Below are 19,652 nucleotides of genomic sequence, written 5' to 3'. Positions count from 1 at the left end.
GCGTTATTAATTCCACGCTTCGTAATTCCTCGCGTTATTAATTCCACGCTTCGTAATTCCTCGCGTTATTAATTCCACGCTTCGTAATTCCTCGCGTTATTAATTCCACGCTTCGCAATTCTACGCGTCGCAATTCCACGCGTTGTAATTCCACGTGTCGTAATTCCACGCACCGTAATTTCCCGCGCTGCAATCCCACGCGCCGTAATCTCTTCTTGAAGAATATGTATGACGCGTTCATACAGCATTTTTCTGAAGCTTCAAACTTTAAATCGCTGTGCCACATGTGGCATTTCATGACACTTATGTCATGACTTCAAGGCAGAGGCTGTACATTATGAAACCAGTAATCATTTAAGATAGTAAGCAGTTTTATATCGAGTACATGGATGTGCTTACGTATTTTTATCAAGCTTTAAATTCACGTATCACAAATGCCACCTGCTGACACGTAATCGGATCAGTACCTTACAAAACACATTTAATATGCAGCCGTCAAATATAATAAAGATAGGAGAACAAGAGGCTGCGAAATTCTAATGAGGCTACGGTACTTTCTCCTCAGCATACCTAACTCACAGTCAAGCATAAAGGGTCGTGTCAGGATCGTTGCAAGGGTTGCGTCGTCAGCCACGTAGATCGTTTTCTCCGCTCGTACTATTTTCGTGGCATGCAACGTGCTATTTTCGTGAACTTGTAGCGAGTGTAAGCGAGTCGAAGAAGAGGGTCGACAAGGGCTGACGACAATACGAGAGAACGCTGGCAATCAATAGTGGTTGCGCACGTGTGATCGTTACGGCCTATGTGTTGGCTCCACCGGTTCAAAAGGAAGGTCGACCGTGGAATTCGGACCTCCGTCTCGTGTTTTGCATACTTGAACGACAGAAGTTGATCCACCGCGCTTTTTTCTTCTGAATACCTGGGAATCGTTATACCTGAAATATCACTGCCACGTGATTGATAAAGCGTGGGTTCGATGCAAGCCTACGCGATAACCTTGTCCTGTGTGAGTCAATCACGGGTTATTGGTATACTGGACGTTCTCGAGTCAGTTTTCATAACTTTTACGTTTGCAAATGAAGTTATGAGTTCTTAGGTTCCTAATTTCCTGAATTCGGGGCTCCTAAATTCTCAAATTTTCAACTCCCTAATTTTCCGAATTTGGGGCGTCCAAAATTCCCAAATTTTCAACTCCCTAATTTCCTGAATTCGGGGCTCCCAAATTCTCAAATTTTCAACTCCCTAATTTTCCGAATTTGGGGCGTCCCAAATTCTCAAATTTCCAATTCCCTAACTCCCCCAATTCAGAGCTCTCAAATTCTCAAATTTCCCACTCCCTAAATCCCCAAATTCGGGGCGCCCCAAATTCTCAAATTTCCAACTCCCTAACTCCCCCAATTCAGAGCTCCCAAATTCTCAAATTTCTCACTCCCTAAATCCCCAAATTCAGGGCTCCCGAATCCTCAAATTTCCAACTCCCTAACTCCCCCAATTCAGAGCTCCCAAATCCCCAAATTTCCCACACCCTAAATCCCCAAATTCGGGGCGCCCCAAATCCCTAAATTTCCAACTCCCTAAATCCCCAAATTCGGGGCGCCCCAAATCCCCAAATTTCCAACTCCCTAACTCCCCAAATTCAGAGCTCCCAAATCCCCAAATTTCCCACTCCCTAAATCCCCAACTCCCTAACTCCCCCAATTCAGAGCTCCCAAATCCCCAAATTTCCCACTCCCTAAATCCCCAAATTCGGGGCTCCCGAATCCTCAAATTTCCAACTCCCTAACCCCCCCCATTCAGAGCTCCCAAATCCCCAAATTTCCCACTCCCTAAATCCCCAAATTCAGAGCTCCCAAATCCCCAAATTTCCCACTCCCTAAATCCCTAAATTCAGGGCTCCCGAATCCTCAAATTTCCAACTCCCTAACTCCCCGAATTCTGTGTTTTACGAATTGTTACAATGAATGTGTAACGCGGCGGCAGGTGTAGCAAGTTCCAATAACGAAACGAGTAGAAGCTTGGTAAAGCTGTTTGATCGAAGCGAAACGACCACGCGAGCAAAGAAGTCGACGTGCTCGTTCGAGCGTTAGTGGGTGACGGTTCAACCCACGTGAACGAGCCTTCTTCGGTCATTCTAAAACCACAGGCCTCCGCAACGCGTGTGTCTAAGCACGCGTGTGGTATGGCTGCTGCTTGTTTCTCCCTTGGATGTGTATCGGGTAAAAAGAGCTCGACTGTTTCCCGTTATTTCTGCTTCGCCACTTGTACCGTGAGCAATAAAAAAGAGTATCATCGTATAACCAACTGTGGCTTTCGTGTACTTTGCGGTCGCGTATCATTACAATACTTGCTGATAAATTAATTTGTAGATCATTGGACTACTTTGTACATCTTATCGATATAAAATTATTTACTGACGGTGTTTGAGAGAGTCGACAAAAAATAAATAGTCGATAACAAATAATAATTCAATTTTATTTTCTAAATATATTTCCAGATATTCCGTAGGATTATTTGTCAGTGACGCTGATAAATTAGGTAAGTGGCTCAAGTACAAATTCGTGCGTGACCCGAATAGCAGTGACATTGAGTTGATGCAACCCTAACACGTCCACGATCAAAAATGAAGGGGTTAATCGGTCTCCTTGATTGGACGTTATTAAATCCATGTAAACGGTGTCTGTAAAATCCCATAGGATCTGTCGAACACGACCAAATTAAATTTCATTCGCTCCCTAATCGACGAGACTGCCTCTCTAATCCCAATGGCACGTATTAGCACGCTATCTAGGCACGCGCTACGAACGCCGACCCAACACTATAGGGAAACTAGTTTATTCGTGTGATTACACCAACTGCCATTTAATCTGTCCGTGGGACGTGGCTGCGACAGGTAAAAGGATCGCTGCTTTCCATTGGCGTAACTTTTTACTATCTTCATTTGCTTTTCGTTGCTGAGGATTCTTGGCGACGGTGCGGGGAATTACTGAGCGTAGAGTTATGGCGCGTGAAATTGCGGCGCGTGGAGTACTGTTGAGGTTATGACGAAAGTGAGACTATTTATAAAGAAAAAAACAGTTTAAAAAATGTATAAACTTTAATACTAAATGTAGGAAACAGTCTATGACCAGGTATGTCCTGCCTTTACATTCTTGTCGAACTGACTGAAAACAAACTTTCTAAGCAGAACAGCAGTAAAATGTAACTGCACGTTTGACCTTGCGTTTTTCCGGACATATAACCACAGTAATGGTCAGGACCTTACCATTTTTAGGCATGAATTTTTTCACTGATTTATTTCAACAGTTTCGATGAATGGAATTACGACGCGTAAAAGTTGGGAGCAAGAAATTGCAAGCTTGGAATTAGGGCGCGCAGAATTACAGCGTGTGGAATTGTAAGGCGTAGTATTGCAGCGCATGATATTGCGGCGCGTGGAATTATGGCGCGTGCATTTACAACGCATGGAATTATGACGCGTGGTATTCTGGCGCGTGGAGACACTGCACATTGAATTACGGCGCGTGGAATTATGGAGCGCAGTATTACGGCGCGTGGAATTACGACGCGGGGAACTATGATGCGTAGAATTAACAATGTGCGGACTACTACGCGTACATTTACAACGTGTGGAACTACTACGCGTACATTTACAACGTGTGGACCTACTACGCGAACATTTACAACGCATAGAATTATGACGCGTGGTAATCTGGCGCGTGGAGATACTGCACGTTGAATTACGGCGCGTGGAATTACGACGCGTGGAACTATGATGCGTAGAATTAACAACGTATGGAACTACTACGCGTGGAATTACGGCGCGTGGAATTAATACAGCGTGAAACTACGACGCGTGGAATTAATAACGTGTGGAACTACTACGCGTGGAACTACGACGCATGGAGTTATTAATGTGTGGAACTACGACGCGTGGAATTAATAACGTGTGGAACTACTACGCGTGGAACTACTACGCGTGGAATTATTAATGCGTGGAACTTCTACGCGTGGAATTAATAACTCGTGGAACTACAACGCATGGAATTAACAACACGTGGAATTAACAACGCGTGGAATTAACAACGCGTGGAGTTAATAACGCGTGGAGTTAACAACGCATGGAGTTAACAACGCGTGGAATTAATAACTCGTGGAATTAACAACGCGTAGAATTAGCAACGCGTGGAATTAGCAACGCATGAAATTAACAACGCGTGGAATTAACAACGCCTGGAATTACGACGCGTGGAATTAATAACTCATGGAAATAACAACGCGTAGAATTAACAACGCGTGGAATTACGCAGCGCGAAATTACACCGCATGGAATTACAGAGCGAGAAATTACACCGCGTGGATTTATAAAACTTGCACAAATCCCAATAACGAACAACCCAAACATAAATTCTATGAGAAACCAGTCGTCCAGCGATCCCCAGACAGTTACGCCACTGGTTTCACAGCGATCGAAAGAACGCGACTACCATTTGCTGACTGTTCGATCATTCGACAATACTCTATACGCATATTTCTGATGACGCTTGCACATTTTTTGTTCGCAAATCCTTTATTAAACGTTTCAAAAGCTTCATTTCGTAATACTACAGCGTCCTTTGGTTTCATGGATGTTCTTAAGGCTCGCTTTCATTGAATTCATGAGAACAATTATTTTTCCCTCGGCACAGGACACGCTGTTGGTTCCCGATGATCGATCGCTTCATTTCCTGCATCCTGTCTCTGTACAAAGCTATCGTTCGGCCATTGTCCACGCTTTTTCTGGGAATAATAAACAGGCGCAGTCTAATTTGCTTTTAACCACGTCCCTCTATATATTTCGTGGTGTAGCTGACAAATATAACATTACTATGACAAACCTAATGACGCTTCGATTCTCTTTCAATCCGTGTTGATATTACGTTCAATTACACAAATCAACTAATTTATCTTTAATTAACTGGGACAGGCTTATCATTTTGTTAACGAGATTTTAACATCACTTTCATTTATCAAAATGAGTCAGCTGATGACAAATTTCAGAATTTTTAAGCTTGTTGATTTATTTATAACTTTGGTCTGATTTATAATTGATCATGACACCGTTACAATACATATAAATTGATCGTGACACTGTTACAATACATATAAATTGATCATGACACTATTAAAGTATATATAAAGTAGTTACAACATCGTGACACGAAACCCATGACATTTCGTGGCAAGAACGAAACACAGACTCACAACATCAAGGAGGACTCCGCATCGAGGAAATCACGTCATTAAATATCTACTGTCACGTGAAAACGTGCCCGTAGAATCAATGAACGGGTGCATCCAGACGCTCCGGAGACAACAACATGCAAAGCGTAAAGGTGCGTTCACACCAAACACAGAACAACCCGGAGCGTTCCGAGAGTTCGGCTCGCCCTGCAGGCAAAACACGCTCCGAGCTAAGATACAAACACAGAAGGATTTCGACACAGTTCCGAACACACACAGATTCTTACCGGGAAGAACAGGGACAAGGGATCTCGCCCGAAGAACAGCCTACACACGCCCACGCTGCATGTGCACATTCGTGAGCGGCACACGCTTTGCAGGTGTGCTCCGTGTATGCACAGGTGTGCCTCGGAGTTCGTAGATCAACGTGTGACACACGTGTACATGTATGTGTGTGTGAAGAAGAGAGAGAAGAGGAAGAAGAAGAGTGTAAGATATAGATGCCAGTTTTTCGCGGTGCGCGTGAATGGCAAAAGCGCGACTCGTGAATCGTTAGAGCAGCACTGGCTGCAACGAAGGGGAGACGAGGAAGCGTCGCGACGCCCATACCCCGAGTCTGCGCCGTCGCGACGTCCCTTTGTCCCCTACGAATTTCTCTCCCCCTTTTCTGGCTGTCCATGGCGTCCACGCATCGTTTCTCCTCTCGCTTTTCCCTTTGTTCCATAGACTTCTCTTGGAGAAACCGGGACGCTCCCGGGAAAATGCCGACGAAGAGCTTTTTCGTTGCCACTGTAATTCAACGCGAACTCTTTGTAGCCCTCCACGCCATCTGGAACGACCAAGGTTCCCGCGGACTACTCCAAAAGTTCTTGTTACGTTGTCTGGATACGGAGGTTATATTGTTGGCAGATGTCTTTATGTTCGAGAGGAAGTTTCAATGGACTGGACTCTCTGGGTTTGCTCGTACAGTTCTTGCTTCGATCACTGCATAAGTCTCATCGCCAATGAAACTCGTATGGAGATCTCATTAACGCCACTGTAGCGTTGGTATCGAATTAGGACCCCGTTTATAGAACAGATGACACGAGAAACTGTTTTAGGGCACCACATTTTTCGGACCATAGTTAACAGTCATGTTGTTTCTAAGAATCAGAATTTCACTAGTCTCAATATTAAGCATACCAGCTATTATGATTACTTTATCATTCTTCTGGTCTAGCTTAAGAGAGTCACAAACATGCAAGCTTCAGAGACCTGCAAGTTTCAGCGTCCACAAGGAAACCGAAGTTTCGAAAAACTCCGGTCAAAATGACCCAGTTTCGAAAGAAACCGTAAAATTCGAGGTACGAGGTGTTAATCAGTTTTCCCTGAAGAACATTCAGGTTTGCAACAAACTTCGAATAGCTTGAATGCTGGTTCTCCGGTTAAGGAAGAGGACTCTTGAAACATTTAAAAGATGAAAAAGTCACGGGCACGTTAGCTTTGATCCGACGAGCAGAGCTTTACAGTACAGAGACGAGGATTTTCAAAGATTCACGAACGAGCAGAGTAAAAGCTTCTCTCTGGCACACGTGGGATTTTAACGTCGTTCTTCTCGAAAATCTTTCTTTTTTTCAACAATCTCGAAACATACACGAGCGGCACAGGCCAATATCGAGCACGCGTCGAACCCTTTCAGCCGATGCACTCGAATAAAAGGGTTAAAGCCGACGTGTACACGAGCCAGCGTAAATATTTGCGATTGCTCCGGCGGGAATTGCTTCGCGAACAAGGGAGAGCAAATGTGCGAGCGTAGAGATACGCGTCTTGCCTTTCGATCAAACGAGGCCAACTTTGCACTGAACTTTGCACGGAATCTGTTATGCAAGGCTGTGATAATAACAGTTCGACGTGGAATTCGAGGTCCCTTTACGTGTTTTACTTTATTGCGCTTTCGGGATATCGTCTTTTTGTTGATTCTTGAAGGCGATACAAAATGGGTGATTTTTGGGTTGGGTTTCGTAATTCCACGCGCCGTAATTCCACGCGGTGTACTTCCACGCGTCGCAATTCTACGCGTTGTTAATTCTACGCGGTGTAATTCCACGCGTCGCAATTCTACGCGTTGTTAATTCCACGCGGTGTAATACCATGCGTCTCAATTCTACGCGTCGTTAATTCCACGCGGTGTAATTCCACGCGTCGCAATTCTGTGCGTTGTTAATTCCACGCGGTGTAATTCCACGCGTCGAAATTCTACGCGTTATTAATTCCACGCGTCTCAATTCTACGCGTTGTTAATTCCACGCGGTGTAATTCCACGCGTTGTTAATTTCACGCGTTGTTAATTCCACGCGTGGAACTACACCGCGAGGAATTAACAACGCGTGGAATTACGGCGCATGGAATTACGGCGCGTGGAACTACGACGCGTGGAATTAATAACGCATGGAACGACGACGCGTGGAATTACGACACGTGGAGTTACGATGCGTGGAATTACGACGCGTAGAACTACAACGCATGGAATTATGGCGCTTGGAATTACGACGCGTGGAGCCTCAACGCGTGGAATTAATAACACATGGAAGTACAACGCGTGGAATTAGCAACGCATGGAATTACAACGCGTAGAATTAATAACGCGTGGAATTACACCGCGTGGAATTAACAACGCGTAGAATGAAAATAGTAGAAATAAAATACGACATAAATGCAAGATATTCTAGATCGATGCACAGAACTCACTTTACCGCCCTCGCATGTTCCGATCGAAAGAAGCAGGGGGTAGCACACGCGAGTGCCGTGTTACCCACGCAGGTGGTAGACTGCACGGTCGAGTTCGAGGAACGTGACGCACTCAACCACGAATTCGAAGGTTGTCGGCTGGGGTGCGAGGTCCAAAGGGGTGGGAAAGGTCGTGAGAAAAGTGAAGTGCACCCTGTGTCGCGGTACGTAATTACGCGTGCACTTAAATGCCTTTGGGCACGCGAGTCGACGGGGTCACCGACCCCCTTTTCTTTTTTTTTTCTATGCCCTCTCTTTCTGTTCTTATTTATTGTAACGCCATCGCAAACGCCGGCTTTCATTGTGCCTCTCGCTCGATTGCTTGGACGAATCATAAAATGCGTATTGACCAACAATTTGATCCTCGTGGTTCAATTAAAATTTTTACTGTAATTGATGTTTATGGTAGACTTAATTTTGGAGACAATTGGGGGAATTTGGGAACAATTGTTGCATTGATTAAAATTTAGAGTACAACTGTTGAAATTGGGGGATTTAGGGAGATGGAAATTTGGGGATTTAGGGAGTTGGAAATTTGGGGATTTAGGGAGTTGGAAATTTGGGGATTTAGGGAGTTGGAAATTTGGGGATTTAGGGAGTTGGAAATTTGGGAGCCGCAAATTTGGGGATTTAGGGAGTTGGAAATTTGGGGATTTAGGGAGTTGGAAATTTGAGGATTTGGAGATTTGGAAATTAGGGAATTTAGGGAACTCTCTAATTTCCACCTCTCTAAATCCCCTAATTTCCAAATCTCCAAGTACTCAAATTTCCAACTCTCTAAATTCCCTGATTTCCAAATCTCCAAATCCTCAAATTTCCAACTCTCTAATTCCCCGAATTCGGGGCTCCCAAATTCTCAAATTTCCTACTCCCTAAATTCCCTGATTTCCAAATCTCCAAATCCTCAAATTTCCAACTCTCTAATTCCCCGAATTCGGGGCTCCCAAATTCTCAAATTCCCACCTCACTAAATACCCTAATTTCCAAATCTCCAAATCCTCAAATTTCCAACTCTCTAAATTCCCTGATTTCCAAATCTCCAAATCCTCAAATTTCCAACTCTCTAATTCCCCGAATTCGGGGCTTCCAAATTCTCAAATTCCCACCTCCCTAAATACCCTAATTTCCAAATCTCCAAATCCTCAAATTTCCACCTCTCTAAATTTCCAAATTTCCAAGTCTCTAAATCCTCAAATTTCTAACTCTCTAATTCCCCGAATTCGGGGCTCCAAAATTCTCAAATTCCCACCTCCCTAAATACCCTAATTTCCAAATCTCCAAATCCTCAAATTTCCAACTCTCTAAATTCCCTGATTTCCAAATCTCCAAATCCTCAAATTTCCAACTCTCTAATTCCCCGAATTCGGGGCTTCCAAATTCTCAAATTCCCACCTCCCTAAATACCCTAATTTCCAAATCTCCAAATCCTCAAATTTCCACCTCTCTAAATTTCCAAATTTCCAAGTCTCTAAATCCTCAAATTTCTAACTCTCTAATTCCCCGAATTCGGGGCTCCAAAATTCTCAAATTCCCACCTCCCTAAATACCCTAATTTCCAAATCTCCAAATCCTCAAATTTCCACCTCTCTAAATACCCTAATTTCCAAATCTCCAAATCCTCAAAAATTTCCAACTCTCTAATTCCCCGAATTCGGGGCTCCAAAATTCTCAAATTCCCACCTCCCTAAATACCCTAATTTCCAAATCTCCAAATCCTCAAATTTCCACCTCTCTAAATCCCCTAATTTCCAAATCTCCAAATCCTCAAATTTCCAACTCTCTAATTCCCCGAAATCGGGGCTCCCAAATCCCCAAATTTCCACCTCTCAATTCCCAAACCTCGAATTTCCACATTCTCCAAATACCTGCCTAAACTAAAGTGTGCATCAAAAATTAAGCCCGTTCGATGTAGACCCTCGTTTCTTCCGTTTAATCGAATATTTTTTTCCCGAGAGCCAGAGATTGCTCGTAAATAGGGCTCGCCGTTGGCCGAGCAATCTCGTCCTGACCAATCTGATTATTCCTATACGGATTATCCGGTTTCAGGATTAGTCGCGACCCCCGGTGAAAAAAAGAACGGAGTGCACTCGTGGCGCTCGTTAAAGCTGTAGCTCTCTTTCACCTGCGCCACGTGTTCGTGCGCGCACGCGTTCGTTAATGAACGCATAATGACGCTACCGATGGTGAAATCATCGACGACGATCGATATTCTTGGCCCTGATTTAACACTTTGTCGGTCAATGGGTCGACCCTTGAATACTTTTCGCTCGATTTACGCTCTGTTTCCGTTATTCTTTCGATCGAACGAGCTGATTTCTTTGCACACCTGGCGTTAAGGGTGGTTTCATGCGTTACTCTACCAGGGGGCTTATTGTGCTAGTTAACACTTTATCGACTGAAAGCCTGTTAATGGGCTTTTTGATGCCCAAACGAATTAACGACGCTTTGAAATTCGTTTGGGGTGAAATTAGTACATACACATTTTGTATGGTAATTCGTTTAAAGATGGTCAAAGGCAAATTTGCTTGTTAGCAATAATTTTTAGAATATTCTTTACGTACTCAATAATTATCAACGCAGTGGAATATAAATGAAAACGTAATGTATATTAAACTGTATAATTAATACAAATTTTATGTGCAATGAATTTTCATTAAATATTTTCATACACATAAATTTTCATTTATTTTTTTATTCGTTAGAACGAGACTTCATGATGAACTGTTACATAACCTGAATAACGCGTTACTTTTTTACTCAAAGTCTTGTATGTTCATAATAGAGTTGTTCTTGAAGATTACTCCGCTTGTTACGTACTATGTAATAAAAATTGTACTCGTTAAGAGAGCAAGGAATGTCCTCGAGGGATCCCAGGTTATACTTGGGTCAACATGAAAACTGGGTAGCACGACCCTTACATCCTTTTTCTTGCCGTCTAATCTTCCATCTAACTTTAGAAGCGAACAAGTGGGCCACTCTGACCCAAAAGCGTTCAACAATCAAGCAGTTTCCACGAACTGTACTCGACAGACCGTCATAAAAATGCTGCGCGATGTTGATCGATGAAACACGGACTGGTTACTTAGAAGCTACCGATCTCAATCGCTTTAACGTCACTGTTATCGGGGAAAAATATATCTTATCGTTATCTGCCGAGTCGACTGATCAATAATTGTATGTTCGTGTTCTGTGGTATATCAGTCAGTGACGCGCAATTCTGATTCTAGATGAACACCTTTGAATATAGGTAGTTTAAAGTAAAGATGTTTAACAGTTGTACTTCTTCAAATTTTAATCGACTCGATGATTGTTCATAATTGTTATGAAAAATAAGGAGTTTAATATAAAGTTTAAGTATAATAGTTTGAGAAATTTACAAATTTTCGACTCGATAAATCCCCGAATTCGGGACTCTCAAATTTAGAAATTTTCAACTCCTTAATTCCCCGAATTCGGAGCTCCCCTAATTCCCAAATTTCCAACTCCATAATTCCCTAAATTCTTAAATTTCCAACTCCCTAATTCCCCGAATTAGGGAGTCCCCAAATTATCAAATTTCCAACTCCCTAAATCCCTGAATTCGGAGCTCCCCAAATTCCCAAATTTCCAACTCCTTAGTTCCCCGAATTCGGGGCTCCCCAAATTCCCAAATTTCCAACTCCTTTGTTCCCCAAATCCGGGGCTCCCCAAATTCTGAAATTTCCAACTCCCTAAATCCCCGAATTCGGGGCTCCCCAAATTCCCAAATTTCCAACTCCTTAATTCTCCGAATTCGGGGCTCTCCAAATTCTCAAATTTCCAACTCCCTAAATTCCCAAATTTCCAACTCCTTAATTCTCCGAATTCGGGGCTCTCCAAATTCTCAAATTTCCAACTCCCTAAATTCCCTAATTTCCAAATCTCCAAATTCTCAAATTTCCAACTCCATAAATCCCCAAATTCGGGGCTCCCCAAATTCTCAAATTTCCAACTCCATAAATCCCTGAATTCGGGGCTCCCCAAGTTCCCAAATTTCCAATCTCACTATCCCACTAAAATAAAAAATAAGATACTCTCTAAATGTCCTACATAGATGAATTAACCTACACGTATCTTTTCACCAAAATCTTCACAAAGCTCAACAAACAAAAACAAATCATGAAGCATCCCATAAATGAACCATCCCATAAAAGCAAATTATCCTACAAGCAAAAATCCCACAAACATCCGACAGAAATTATTCCAAAAACGAAGGAGTGTAACAGGGAAGAGATCGAAAGAGTTCGAGAAGATGAAGAGTGGAAAGAGCACAAAGCCGAGAGAGAAAAGAAACAGAGAAACGGAAGGAGCACTCCGGCTGAAAAATCCAAACTTCTCTTTGCAGTGGCCCACCGGAGAAACGAACTATTTTTATCCCCGGCCACCGGAGACCACAACGCGAGGAAAGAAAATGAAAAAGAGGAATGCCGCAACGAAAATTACTTCAGACGTCGTTTCTAATTAATTTCGAAACGCTTCGTCGGCTTGGAGCCGCTTCAAACGTTGGATCTTAGCTCCTCTTACGAAAGGAGCTTACGGGAGAGATCTGCTTCTGGCTCTGTGCTTTCTTACAGAATTTCATCTTACATCTCTGTAATTCTAGAAAGTTTCTATCGATTTTTGCTATTTTTGCGAAGAACTGATATTTCTATTAGGTTTGTAAATTTAGTGCTCAAGCTTTGGACTGAAATTTTATTTTTGGAATGCATGGAAGTCTTCTGGTTGCAAATTTGAGTTAATTGTAATTTTTGTGTTCAATTGTAACATTGATGTCCGACTGAAATTTTATTTTTACAACACATGAAAGTCTTCTGATTGCAAATTTGAGTCAATTACAACTTTCGTGTTCAACTGTAACATTCATGTTCGATTGAAATTTTATTTTAGCAACACATGAAAATCATCTGGTAACAAATTTGAGTCAATTGTAACCTTCGTGTTCAACCGTGACATTCGTCCCATTGAAATGCTATTTTTGCAACACATGTATTTGAAATTCGAGTCAAACATCTAAAATTCAGGGTCTAAAATGCACACCACGTGTAGGCTACCCTCCGGTTTCCCTCTCGAAAAGGAAAGCGGTAATCGCCGAAACAAAGCAGCAATATCCCGTGACCCACGTGGCCAAAAAGAGATTTACGGTTCTAAGAACTCGTAGACACCGTGTCCTACATATTTTCCACAAGTGTGCAGCTACATCTGGAGAGAATGTGTCGTGTGTTATGTCCTCGTCAGTTCGCGTGACTGCGACGAATGGCTAAACAGAATTGCCATTTAGCGCGAGTAATTTACAGACGCAAACAATAATTGTACAGCCATGAATCTTTTATCCAAATGTTCGAAAACAAGTAACATACTTTTTGTGCCTCTTTGTTGAAAATGTTATTGCAAATTTTTGGATATTTATATGCAGATGTATTACATTATATGTAGATGTTTACGAGTAAAATGAGAGACGATAAAGAGGTGTATTCCTTCCCTTTAGACAGGTTGACCTCGTACCGTGACCTTTCTCGATCGAAGGATCAATGTGGCAGGGCTCCAAAACCTTAGAAGTGTACATCTTTCTTCGGAAGGTCATCGAAGAACTAGGCTATGCGTGCATTCAATGCAGCATCCAAACTTTTGGCAACCCTTTGTCGTTTATCTTCAGTGAATTTGTGTCTCTTTGACGCAACATGATAAACTTCCGTTTGCACGTAATTTAGTTATCTTACAAACGTGCTTACGACTCTTCTGTACAAATATTACAACTCTTCTAACAACCACACCAAAACCTTACAGAATCGCTTACAGAATTAAAACAGACCTCTAATCAATATATTATAAGTAAATTCAGGTTACGAAGGGCTAACGTAAATCAGAGAATAAAATGGTGGAAAACTGCACGCAAACAAGGGAATCTGTGTCAAATTTCTCCAACAGTTTCCAATAGCGGTCGGCCAATTACGAGCTGCTGGATATATTTGGCATGACCGGTTAACCTCGGACGTACTTGCACAATATTGCGACCAAAAGCGTGCAATTCTTTCCTTCCACGTGCGAGTCTCCGGGCTAAAATCGATACTCATTCTCGAGACGCTACTGGTCTTTGTATGTATCCAATTTCGTTCGACCTAACTTTGTCATCCTGTCTGTTCTATTGCTTGACAATTTTCTATAAGTTTCAATCTAACTTCTACCCTCCTTTTGTTTCAGAAATTTCATTACGATCTACGCGCTTATAATTCTTATCCTCCTGCAGGGAACTTAAATTGAAATTTTCTTTGAAAACCATAATAATTATTTTACTATTCTTGAGTCAATTTTTTATGAGTTTACAATGGTAAGATTGGACAATTTTAGAAGTTTGAAAATTTGGGAGCGCTGAATTTGGGGATTTAGGGAGTTGGAAATTTGGGAATTTGAGGAGCCCCGAATTCGGGGAATTAGGGGGTTGGAAATTTGGGAATTTCAGAGCCCCTAATTCGGGGATTTAGGGAGTTGGAGGTTTGGGAATTTGGGGAGTACCGAATTCGGGGAATTAGGGAGTTGAAAATTTGGGAATTTGGGGCGCCCGAATTCGGTGATTTAGGGAGTTGGAAATTTGAGAATTTGGGGAGCCCCGAATTCGGGGATTTATGGAATTGGAAATTTCAGAATTTGGGAAGCCCCGAATTCGGGGATTTATGGAATTGGAAATTTGAGAATTTGGGAAGCCCCGAATTCGGGGATTTATGGAATTGGAAATTTGAGAATTTGGGGAGCCCCGAATTCGGGAATTTATGGAATTGGAAATTTCAGAATTTGGGAAGCCCCGAATTCGGGAATTTATGGAATTGGAAATTTGAGAATTTGGGGAGCCCCGAATTCGGGGATTTATGGAGTTGGAAATTTGGGAATTTCAGAGCCCCGAATTCGGGGATTTGGAAACTTAAAATTTGCAAATTTTGGGATTCCGAATTCAAGGATTTAGAGACTTAGTAAATCATTGAAAACCATTAAAGCTCATATCACACCATATTAAAATTGCATAGAATTTTCAATTCGCTCGGGTCGAAATGATTCGTTCTCCGAACGAATGTTTACGGTCAACGATAGACGATTAATTAGTTTCGTAATAGCGGTTACAAGTAGGGACACGAATTACGTCTGACTCAACCTGTGGGAACGATTTACTTCTGCTATTTTTCTCTTTCGAGATGAACGATACGCCCGAAGCAGGCTTAACCTTGCCGGTTCGCGTATCCACGCCTGCTTTGTGCTTTGTGAGAAATCGCCAACACGGTGCGCGCTCGCGAACGTGCACAATTGCGAACAGGCCTTATTTAGGAAGTGCCAGGCTCTTTTCAAGCCAGATACCATCACCTGGCAATCTGTTTATTTACGTATTTGTTTGTAAACCAGATGCGTTCTATTTTTACCGTTTCATTATTATTCATGCTCTTGTTTGCTTTTCTGTTTTTATCTATTTCGCAATCGTAAGATACGGTATGGAAAAACTTGAGATACGCTATAAATGCAAGGTGCTAATGACCCGATGGTTACAGCGTAAGTGGCTAGTGGAACTCATGAAAAATAAACGAAGTACTAATACACTTAGCTCTGCAAACTACTCGTTCGAGATATACAAATGTTTATTTTTCAAGCTAACTATATTACACGAGCATCGTAAAGATACCGTGTTTCAGTTGCTATGTGATTGCACTGAATTTAATTCAAATTGTGTAACGCGTGGTGATATAACGCGAGGTACATAAGCGGTGATATAACGCGAGGTACGCAACGCGTGGTGGATAAAACACAGTGATACAATGCAAGGGTAATATATTACGTAGGTAACAGAACGCATTGGTAATATAACGCGTGGCGATATAACGCATCGGCAATATAACGCGAGGTGATGAAACGCGTGGATATTGCAATGCGTAGTAATACAATGCATTGTGGATAAAACGCGTAGGTAACAGAACGCATTGGTAATATAACACGTGGCGATATAACGCGTCGGCAATATAACGCGAGGTGATAAAATTCGTGAATATTGCAACGCGTAGTAATACAATGCATTGTGGATAAAACGCGCAATGATACAACGTGAAGGTAATGCATCGTATAGCTAATATAACGCATCGGCAATATAACGCGAGGTGATAAAATTCGTGAATATTGCAACGCGTAGTAATTCAATGCATCGTGGATATAACACGCAATGACACAACGTGAAGGTAATGCATCGTATAGCTAATATAACGCATCGGCAATATAACGCGAGGTGATAAAATTCGTGAATATTGCAACGCGTAATAATACAACGCATTTCGCATAAAACGCGCTGCAATATAACATGAAGGTAATATATCATATAGATAAAACAACGTGTCGGCGATATAACGCGAGGTGATAAATTCGTGGATACTGCAACGCGTAGTAATACAACGCGTGACGCATAAAACGCGCTGTAATATAACGTAAATGTAATATATAGGTAATACAAGGCGTAGGCAATAAAACGCGCGGTGATAAAACGCGTGGATAATACAATGCGTGATGGATAAAACGCGCAGCGATACAACGCGCATGTAATACAGCACGTAGGCAATAAAACGCACGAATAATATAATGCGCGAGTAATAAAACGCGCGATGCAGCATCTAGGGGTAAAATGCACGGAAACATCTGGTAAATTCCTAAACATGAAAATTGAATTTGATTTAATATAAAAATTACAGAAAATGTTCCAGATACCAGATCTATAATAATCTGTCTGGACAAGTATATTGTATTAAAAGTTGTTATAAGGTGATATTAGAGGAGTGAGCGACCGTCTGGAAAGAAGATCGAAGACGCCGGCTTACAATTACAAGACGATCATATCACGGTTCGGACAAAGTTTCGCACGCGTATTAAATCGATTGAATGCAAGACGACGATACAGTTAGTTTTACTGAAGTTATTACGGCGCATCGATTTTAGATAACGCAACGCGCGATTTAATGATCGACCCAATTTCTGGACGAACAACACACAATGTAGTATGAAGAGAGGTTTCCTATGTTCTCATGTCGCGATAATCGATAGAAACGACCGACTGCATCAAGGTTAATTGTCTGCTTATTAGTCACCGTTAGACGTCAAAAATACGGTGTTATCTTTTTTTTTCTTTTTCTTTCTTTATCATCGGACTGCTTAGATAGTACTGTTTATTGTTAACTTCCGCCATAGGTCGCAATAACAATGTTTTTTATTATCAATGAATTTATTGCACAATTTTTGGCGTAAAATATTTAGGGTTAATTATGGAGAACTGGATTTTCAATTTAATTGAAATATTCATCCATATGAACCATTATAATGTTTACGTAATATGGAAACAGAAATTAACGAACGACAGAATTCTTCGGAAATGAATAATTACTTAACGTAATGATTGTTACGACAAAATTCATCGAGCAAACTGGTGCATAACGAGAACTTTTACCAATTACGTTGTGCAATGAAGGAATTTTTTCCCTTCAAACTTTCCTGATGTTCCCATGCATATAATATTGAACATTAATCTTGTTCAAAGTACACAGATGCATACAGTATTACTAAAATGAGGAAGAAAATAACGCACGATATTCGATTAAAATAATTAACCAACTTGTACGCGATTATGAACTTTTGACTTGCTCGGGGCTTTGGAAAATTCCATTTGCAATCTGCAGACTCGTCGAATCGCTGATAAACAAAACCGAATCATTCTTTTATGTAAACCTTATTCATACATTTTTATATATGCATATTTTTGCACGAAAGATAATTAAAAGCCGAAGCGAATCTTTATGAAAGAATTATCGCCTGAAACTTGTTATTTATCGATGATGTTATTTTGAGTGAATAAATGATAAAGTATAGATATTAGTAGATAATATTTTTAATCTTTGTCTAAGAGGCCAGCTTTAGATTGCCACGCATTATATCGCTATAAATTGCACAACTACGCGTTAGATCGTACTATGATTTATATAATAAAGAAATGAAAACGATTGCTCTTAAAATCATAAAATCGTTTTGTGCCTTAATACGTATGGCTATTGTGGCGGCAACTGTATTAATGAATCGAGGTATGCATGCGTGTCTAGTGAAAGATACGAATGAAAAGCCGCTGATTACTTATTAATACAGCCTTTCCACGTTTGGCTAATACGCATAGTTGCGAACGCCTACTCGAATCGTGGAACGAAACCTTCACCTATGCCAGGTATCTACGTAACCGCGTCAACACAACCGGCGTCAACGTCTTTTCGCAGCCGAGACTCGTGTCATTGTTCCGATCGCGACGAGCGAAACGCGTAGAAACCGTTCGAACGATTATCGATAAATCGAACAATGAAAATAAAAGAAAGTTGCAAATACCTGTCATCGAGTAGACGCGTCAGGTCGGTCATCTCGCGCTCAAACTTGAATTTTGACACCTCGCAGAGCAGGGCGTCCCGTTCACCGATGACCTCCGTGAGCTCACGTTGCAACCGCTCGATCTCTGCATATTGCCGGCTGATCAATTGATTCTTCTCCTCGAGGATGCTCTCAACGTCGGGGTCCAAGAGACCGCCCGGGTCACCGACACTACCCAGTACAGCACTCATACCGTTTGTTTACTTTCACTGAGCGCGCACACACGTTTCGTCCTGTCTCGCGTTCGGTGCTTGCTCGCGAATGTTTCTCCTCAGCGATTCGCGGAATCACGAAAGGCACGCGCGTCGTTTATCAGCACGCGGCACATGTAGAAACGCCCCCGGCCCCATACCAACGCGAATATCACACAGAACGGACGCGCTGTCCGTGAAAAATTGACAATGATCCATCCACGGCGTAACACCGTTTCATCGCGTACCCGCCATCTTGCGTTTATTGCCACCTCTAGCTCGTGCCAGTCCTGATTCACGACCGTTCCTGTTCCAATTCCACTGGATCGTTTGTCCAGAAATACACTCGACCGTTCGCGCATGCGCACCGCGCTGGAACTGGAGTGGCCTTTTAGCTGCGCAGAACCCCGCCATCTCGAACTGAAACGATAAAACGTGTCAGGTTTTAATTCTTCTTGTGTCAATAATTCGTAGAATGAAAGTCAAATGTTTTGTTTGCACGTATCGCGGACAAAGTACACAATACATTAACCATCTTATAAAAGTTCGTGTCACACAATATGAAATACAAATGTTGCTCGGAACCTTGACTCTGTCAATGCTTTTGTTGCGTATTCCATACTAACGACTGATCATTTTGAATATCGAATGATGTACACATCGATATCTATATAGGTTACCTAGGGAGTAGAATTTGACTTATACATAAAAAAGAACGAATTTGACAAACTAAACGCATTATACAAATTTTATTTTTAAATGATTTTCAATTTTACATCTGAACTTTAAAAACGGCGACACTGGTGTCATCTACCGATAAGTCATGATACTAACAAAATAAAAAATTGCCTGTTTTTGTTATGTAAATAGGTCTTACGCTTTAATTAGTGCAGCAGATCATTATACGACTTCACTTGAATCTGTACAATGACTTTGCAGATCACTCAAAACTTTAAGATCGATAATTTAAAAAGTTGAATAGATCGGACATGGAAATGGTGTAGTCATCTAGCGTTGGAATGTTGATACTAATGAATG

General features: G+C 41.7%; 1 protein-coding gene across 4 annotated transcripts in view; it reads right to left on the bottom strand.

The window, feature by feature from the left end:
* Window positions 1-19,012, bottom strand: part of siz (Brefeldin-resistant Arf-GEF family protein schizo) — a 67,479-nt gene extending 48,467 nt beyond the window's left edge. For 2 of the 4 annotated variants that reach the window (XM_003703480.3, XM_012286025.2), the window contains exon 1: window positions 18,385-19,010. In XM_003703480.3, coding sequence (XP_003703528.2) covers window positions 18,385-18,614 — 230 coding nt within the window. In that variant the 5' untranslated portion in view covers window positions 18,615-19,010. Of the gene's footprint in view, window positions 1-18,384 lie in introns of all 4 variants that reach the window. The other 2 variants (XM_076540667.1, XM_012286026.2) reach the window with 2 other exon arrangements.
* Window positions 19,013-19,652: the final 640 nt, after the last annotated feature.

Source organism: Megachile rotundata, chromosome 15 (genome assembly GCF_050947335.1).
Source record: "Megachile rotundata isolate GNS110a chromosome 15, iyMegRotu1, whole genome shotgun sequence".
Classification (NCBI taxonomy): Eukaryota; Metazoa; Arthropoda; class Insecta; order Hymenoptera; family Megachilidae; genus Megachile; species Megachile rotundata.
The sequence above is the reverse complement of the archived record's forward strand: the minus strand, read 5'-3'. Positions and strand labels throughout refer to the sequence as shown.